This window comes from Mugil cephalus, chromosome 16 (assembly GCF_022458985.1).
Source record: "Mugil cephalus isolate CIBA_MC_2020 chromosome 16, CIBA_Mcephalus_1.1, whole genome shotgun sequence".
Classification (NCBI taxonomy): domain Eukaryota; kingdom Metazoa; phylum Chordata; class Actinopteri; order Mugiliformes; family Mugilidae; genus Mugil; species Mugil cephalus.
The window spans coordinates 19,555,023-19,562,282 of NC_061785.1; the positions used below are offsets into that span (position 1 = coordinate 19,555,023).

The following is a 7,260-nucleotide window of genomic DNA, read 5'->3' on the forward strand; positions in this document are numbered from 1 at the left end:
ATCTTATGCAAGCATTTTTATTTTTTCTTCATAGGGCAATTTGCCACCGAATGAGTAGCAACTGCCAGAAGCCTCAGATTCATATTTGTTTGTATACAATCTGACTTTATGTCTAATTTAAATGTTACTGGTAGAAAATGTGTACATGCATTCTAAAAACTACAGATGCACATTTAAATGGATGTTTTTTAATAAAATATAAGGAGCAACACTGCAAACATCGCTGCAGCCACGTTCTGAAAGGAGTGGACCATCTTCTTGTTTGTTTCCCGTGCGTGTGTGTTTGTGAGAGAGAGAGATCACTTCCAGCGTCCTCCAACCTTCCCTTTGCCGTGGCTCTTTTTGCTGCATTAAAACAAGAGAACATTTAAATTCGATTACGAGCAACTGTCACTGGAAAAGGAACTACCATTTCCCCATCTCTCACTTTTATGTCATGCAAATATCTCATACGAGTGCATCCTGTTTGTAAAATACAAACACTAAAGAGCCATGACGTGCATTTCTTGTGCAAAGGTGTGGCTGCAGCCATTGATCTGTGACTGGATCTGCATAGTCAAAGCAGAGTGGCTCACTACAGTGGTCTGAGTTTGTCCAGAGATCTGTGAAGACAAGCAGATTGACTTACAATTTCTGGGCATGTTGGATTCTGTTCAGGAGGACATTGATCTGGGGGGGAAAAAAAGGACAGAGATGTTGATGTTACCTGCCCTTTTTAAGATGCCAGGTTTGTGTTCTGTCAGCTACACGTCTCACCTCATACTTCTGCCTCCTCATCTTCTCAGTCAGGTCAAACTTCTCTGACTCCAGCTGGTAGATCCACTCCCACAGCTCATTGGCTTTCGCTCTAAAACACAACAGCATTGACAACCTGAGATGGCAGATTGTTGTGTGCTAGGGCCAGACAACAATTATACAACTCGGAGCTGGTTTAAAATATAATTCTTAACGTTTTACAACCTCAGGCCGTCCTCTCTCAGGTGCTCAATAGCCAGTGGCTTGCGTCTCTCTGCCAGAGTCTTCTTCTTGATTTCCCTTGCCGTTTGGCTTTTGCCTCGCCTCTGCTCCACCTGCAGGAGGGAAAAACACTCGGGCCATCACGCCAAGTGGCGCGCATACTTGCGGTATAGGCGTCACGCGCCTTCATTGAGTTACATTTGTCTGACCTTTGCTAGGAAACCTCCAAAATGAGCGCCCATGTTGGAGAGCACTTTCTTCTTCTTGGCCTCGTCTTCTGCCCTCTTCTTGGCCTCTTCGTCCTCTCTCCTCTGTCTCTCCTCCTGAAAAAGTCGTCATCGGCTCACACAATTTGCCCTTCTGGGTCAGTGCCATTAGTGGATTAGCGCACGGATTAAACAACATATGGAATAAAATCATTATTTACCGCAATACGCGTCTGCCTGTCGCGCTCTTTTTCGGCCCTCACACGCTGCTGCTCTGCTCTCTCTGCCCGCCGACTCTCCTTAAAACCAAAAACACCATCTCCTCTTTAGTAGCTAGTTGGTCTGTAGCCTAACAAGTGAGAAATAGACACGAAAACACAACGGGGAGAAGCATTACAATCCTGTCTTTGAGTCCAATCAGCTCCTCTTCCTCTTTCTTCCTCTGCTCAAAGTGGACATCGATCAGAGTCTGCAGCTCCAGAAGATCTTTCTCCATCCGTTTTCTGTGGATGTCCTAACAGGGACCAGCGGAGACAGGTCATTCATGGCTGGTTTTTGTGTGGCTGTGTAATTGTTACCTTTCACGGCACTCCTGAAATAACATACATCAAAGTCAACCCTCTCCCCCTCTGGGATTTTCGGAGCGGCTAGTGGCCTGTAAAATAACACCAGAACGTGTCAGTACGACCGATCAGGCTGTTTACTGGTGTAAAACCTCACAGTATTTTCAATGTGTAATATTCGTTCTCACTTGTATCTGGGACGTTCTTCTTCAACACGGTAACCACAACAGCAATAAAGACAGATAAATAAAACTATATGTAAATATTTACAAGGTTGTGGTGTGGTGACACTTTTAATGACAGGGCATCTGGATGTGTCATTTCTATTAAAGGTGTTACATATGGTCAGAACGAAACAGCGTAGCAGCCTCACCTCCCTCTTCCTGCTCCTCATCTTCGTCTGGGCAAAGAAAATGTGATGGTTCAACTGGGTGGTTGAAATGAACATAGCTTTGCGATTTATTAATGAATGAAGGGGTTTCCTTACCTTCCTGGTGCCCTCTAAACGAATAAAAAAAAAGAATGGGACAAATATATCAATAATGCTATGAAATGAGACTGAAGTATTAAGAATGCTGAAAGGTTCGGAAATGACAAACAACAGGTTAACTCACCCATGCTCCTCTAAATAAGACATGGTGACACTGGAGAGGAAACCACAAGAATCAAAATGCACACTGTCAAAGACAACAACCACATGACGGTGTCAGAGTGATTATTTTTGGCTCCAGAAATGTGTACGTTCTAAAAGGCGGTTCGCCCTTTTGTCTATTATTAAACTCTACATTTGGAGTTCTTTTCTCTCTACGCCTGAGTGGACTGACGTCAGGTTAATAGGTTAATATAATGTCACATTATACGTTTTCTGAAATGCTCTGTTTAAATACGCAACTAACACAACAAAATTGACAAAAAATCTGCATGTATTTGCATATATTTTCCAAAAGAAAGAATACATAAGTGAGTCTTATTGCCTTCCTCGGCAATAAAATAGAAAAATGAAATACGCTGGATACATCTGCTGCTCCGGCCTTATTTGGTCTGGTATGACCAGTAGCTTATAGATTATATTCAAATTTAGGACAACGTTATGTAACCTCAGATGTATATTACTGCCTTTTCTGCGCAACTTTGCTGGACCACATGCCTCCTCCCCGCTTAAGCCGCCGTTACGTAGCGTGTTTGGCCGCTTAATGGTGGCGTCTTTACAGAAATTAACTTGGCAGTGTTGAGAAACGCAAAGAGAACCTGGCTGAGCTTTTGATAAGCCTTGTAAAAACAGCCCTTTGTCTCTCCAAAAACAGAATAGTAATGCCCACCGTCTCCTGTTTACGGGATAACACGGGGGGGAAATTCATTGTACATGATGCTCTAGGAATAGAATAAGCCAGCGGGAGCGCAGACCAGAGGAGCATCCTGTTGCCCAGGATAAGAGCAAGGTACCAGCTGTCCAATCCTTCTTCTTTAATTTGATTTACGAGAGAGAATGTGGGATGGAGAAATTAAGCTGGTTGGCTGGCTGCTATTAACACCAGCCAAGTCCTCTAATTATCATTTGATCTACTCGCTGTCTCACTCAGCTGAAAATAAGTGTAAAGCCCTGTAAATATTTTAGCTTTCCCACCCTGACTTCAAACGTTTACATGAATATTTCACTGCAACTTCTTAAAGCAGATCGAGCACGGCGTGCAAAGTCAGAAAGAAGAAACAGAAGAAAGAAAGGAAAAAAACACCAGTCCATTCAAACTACTCAAACCCCCCCACCCCAGACTGCCTGTCTTTGAGTGTATTATTGTAGCAGATCAATCCCCGGGTCTCCCAGATCCCTCCATAGCTAGCTTTTAGCCAAGATCTCAGAGTATGAGAATGTGAATCTGAATAAACACGGGCACAGAGAAAAGGCGGATGAAGGATTGAGAGAGGAATTCGCCACATCGCCTCACTGCTGGCTAACCTGACCGTCCGAGTCACACTGAGCGGGACAGATGGACCTAGGGGCGGAGGGCACCGAGAATAACCCATCACGCTGGAGCTGCGTTACACCTTCATCCGCCCCCACTGTTGAGAGCAGCGTTCAAAAACGTTGTATTAAACTTTTTTTTTTTTCTGCTGTTACGGGCCCACTGAATTTAAATGTGTGTTCCAAATATGCCTAGCTCTGCAGGCCTAAGGTGTCCATCCACTGGCAAAAAAAAAAAAAAAAAAAAAACTGTGACAATGTGACATTGCTATAAAACAGCATCCTTTTATGGAATTGTAAAAACATATGTAAAATAAAAAGCAGAAGAAATGTGGGAATAAGAAGAGGATAAATCAAAGAGTAAATACTGTTGGAAAAGCAATAGGGAAAATTTACTAAATAACTAAATATACATTTTGTAATTGTTCTTTATAAATTTGTCATTTGTCACATTTATTTATTCTTTTAATAAAACAGATTTTTTTTTTATCTCTTTGTGTTCCTGCATTTAGTTTCTTACTCTTATGGCACTAATGTCACTCCGTACATTTGGATTAATTACATTTAACTGAATTTCGATAATTAAAACCTATCTAATCTACTGCCACCTCTTAAGGTGACAAACTAGACAAATCTATTACGGTGCTGCTCCAGATGCTTTCTAAATGAGCGCGAATATCTTACAAAGGCAGGATGTTCACATATTTCAAATACCACATATTTTCAAACATCTTAATTTAGGATCAGAGCAAAGTAGAGGAAAAAAAAAGCCAAAACACGTACCTTTAACAGCACAAGACACAGGGGTTCACTGATGTTGGAAAAAAGAGTAGTAGGCCACCAGGAGGGGAACAGAGCCTTATAAAGGGTCCTCTGGGATGGCAAGGAGGTGTGTGTGTGTGTGTGTGTTGCTCATGTCGTGAGGGCATAAATATGTAGACACATGATCGGTCTGTGTGCCTGTAAACTTGCACTGCTTTCTTTTGAAAACCAGCTTGCATTTTAGACTTTTTGAGGACCGTTGTGGAGATTTGACGACGCCGCAGCAGCAGAAGACAAATCTCTCAAGAACTATTTCATTGTCGTGTAAACCAGATTCGTGGGTACGAATTAGTTTATAGTCAGCATAGTACTAATTTAGACCTTAAGGTTACAGCGGGAACAAGAACTCCTGATGTGTGATTATGTGGGCGGCCATGACTTAGAAATGAAGGACTGGACTGCAGCTGGATTATTGGCGGCTTTCGGGGAGTCTGACAGGAGGGATAATGAGCGGAGGGTTTGTAGCTGACCTCACCGCTGAAATAAGAGACAGAGAGACAGGTGGCAGGGGCTCAGACAAACAGAGAAAGAATAACAAGGCAAAACCAAGACGATTTCTGTCTGTATGGGCACAAAGGCCCATGACGGACATTGAGTCAGGTCCATAATTACTGGGACATCGACACAATTCTAATCTTTTTTGGCTCTACACACCACCACACTGGATTTGAAATGAAACAAACAAGATGTGCTGTAACTGCAGACTTCCAGCTTTAATTTGAGGGTATTTACATTCAAATCAGGGGAACGGTGTTGGAATTACAACAGTTTGTGTATGTGCCTCCCACTTTTTAAGGGAGGTAAGGAGGTTGAATTACTATTGACTGTCATGAAATAACTCTGTGATACCAGGGTTATGTTCAGGGAACTTCACTTTTAATGACGTATTCAGTTTGAGGCTTGTAAACGGCTCTTGCACATAAATGAATTGATTGTGAAATGTAGGGATCTCTATTTAAATTTAATTTAAATAAATTTATTTATATATATATATATATATATATATATATATATATATATATATATATACATATACATATACATATATATATAGTTCAAAATGGTTCAGGCAAATGGAGATTGTTGAACAAATTGCTCTTTTCAACAAAATTTGACTCATCGATCACGTTTTTCCTTCTGACGCCATTAAATGTATTAAAATCCAAAAATGTAAAGTTTACAAAGAGCCACAGACAGGCAGCAAGAATGATCAATTATCAGAATGTATGTTTTCTATCAACCAGAACACGCTCCTCAAATGGAAACAGTGGTTGTGGTTGCAAATGGACTCATTGTCCCCTTTTATCGTATTACTTACTTATTTATATATGAAAAAATAAAAACACGTCCCATCGCAGTATATCAATCGTATGGTGTGGTATGGTATGACATCATAGTGTATCGTATTGTGATGTAAAGAACCGTATATCAAATTGTATTGTGTTCATATTTGTTGAATCTACCTTAATTATTTGAGCTTGGGTTGTATTTTGCATCGGTTTTTAATGTACAGCACTTTGTAACTTCAGGTTTAAAAACATGAATAAATATATAAAATAAAGCTATATTTATTACATGAGCATGAGCAGTTTAAATGGATGTTCACCAAACCTACGCCAAAGAGGAATACTGCTGATACACTACATAGAATTCAATGTGTGAACTTTTAAACAGTTGTCATTTTATATCCCACAGAAACAAAAAACGATATATCCAATTATTTTACTGCTAGCTTCAATGATTAAATGGTGAATTAAATATATTCTTATAATAATAACGATAATTCTTAATGACGTGTTTGGTGCATGTACCTCTACAGGTAATGCAGAGGTATTAGATAATGAGAACTACCTAATAAACACGTCTAAGAGATGGACCAGCGCTCAGTGGCTACTACAATAATCTGGTTACCATCGGCAACCATGCAGACAAGAAGAGGCTGGACAGCATGATGGCACCCCATAGTGTGACCTCAGAGCTCTGGATCGGTCTGACAAAGATCGGGCCGGCGTCCTGGCTGTGGTCTGTGGGAGAAACTCCTTTCAGACCAGGGTTAGTCGACTACACCGACTGCACCAGTTTACCTGATTCCGCTGTGGAGGCATCGGGGACGATGGGAAACGGTTCACCGCTCCCTGTGCGACAACACTTCCTTCAACTTGCCAGGGAGGTCAGTGCTTTCACGAGATAGTGATGGCACTCGAAGGCTAAAACAAGCAGCTGGTTGGATTATCTAGGAAGAGGGGCAAACAGCTGACTTCCTCTGCCCCGATAACAAATCAGCTCACCAGCACGCTACCACCACGTTTTACTGCACTCATGGCTGAGAGCAGTGCGAAGCTGCCGCGCAACTGATGTCTTCTTCTGCTTCAGCTCCCGGCCAAGAAAAAGGTGAGCCACTTTCAAGATGAGATGAACTAACCAGCCGATGACTGTGGCTTCATATTTATTGTCTAGACACGAGAGTAAACTTTCTGCAAAATAACTGAATAAATAATTAAATAATTGAAATGAAGGTTCCTTCAGTCGGCCTAGGGATTAGCTTCCACTCAGCCCCTGACAACAGGATTTTGTTGAATGAAAAACTAACCCTGGTGAGGTCAGTAGACTACTTCTGACTTAAGGTCAGACCGGTTTTAACCATGCTGGACTTGCGGCTCAGTGGACGTGAAAACTGTTACGATGGCAGACGTGCATCTCGTACTTTGGTCCGGGAATAACTGCATTGATAAGATAAATATCAAAACATTGG

General features: G+C 41.5%; 1 protein-coding gene across 4 annotated transcripts; it reads right to left on the reverse strand.

Moving 5' to 3' along the window:
- Position 1: 1 nt before the first annotated feature.
- LOC125022758 (troponin T, slow skeletal muscle-like) lies at positions 2–5,161 on the reverse strand. Of its 4 annotated transcripts, none has more exons than XM_047609682.1 (13): positions 4,470–5,161; positions 2,341–2,370; positions 2,214–2,227; positions 2,100–2,126; positions 1,915–1,930; positions 1,770–1,818; positions 1,561–1,677; positions 1,385–1,462; positions 1,167–1,280; positions 961–1,070; positions 757–847; positions 629–669; positions 2–345 (listed from the first exon to the last, which is right to left on the reverse strand). In XM_047609682.1, the coding sequence occupies exons 2-13, from the start codon at positions 2,361–2,363 to the stop codon at positions 300–302; spliced, it is 726 nt and encodes a 241-aa protein (XP_047465638.1). In that variant the 5' UTR covers positions 2,364–2,370; positions 4,470–5,161; the 3' UTR covers positions 2–299. The 4 variants fall into 4 exon arrangements, with proteins under 4 accessions (XP_047465638.1, XP_047465637.1, XP_047465636.1 ...); XM_047609681.1 differs by having other exon boundaries at positions 1,915–1,933; positions 4,470–5,160; XM_047609680.1 differs by having other exon boundaries at positions 1,915–1,933; positions 2,341–2,403; positions 4,470–5,160.
- Between the last annotated feature and the right edge of the window lie 2,099 nt (positions 5,162–7,260).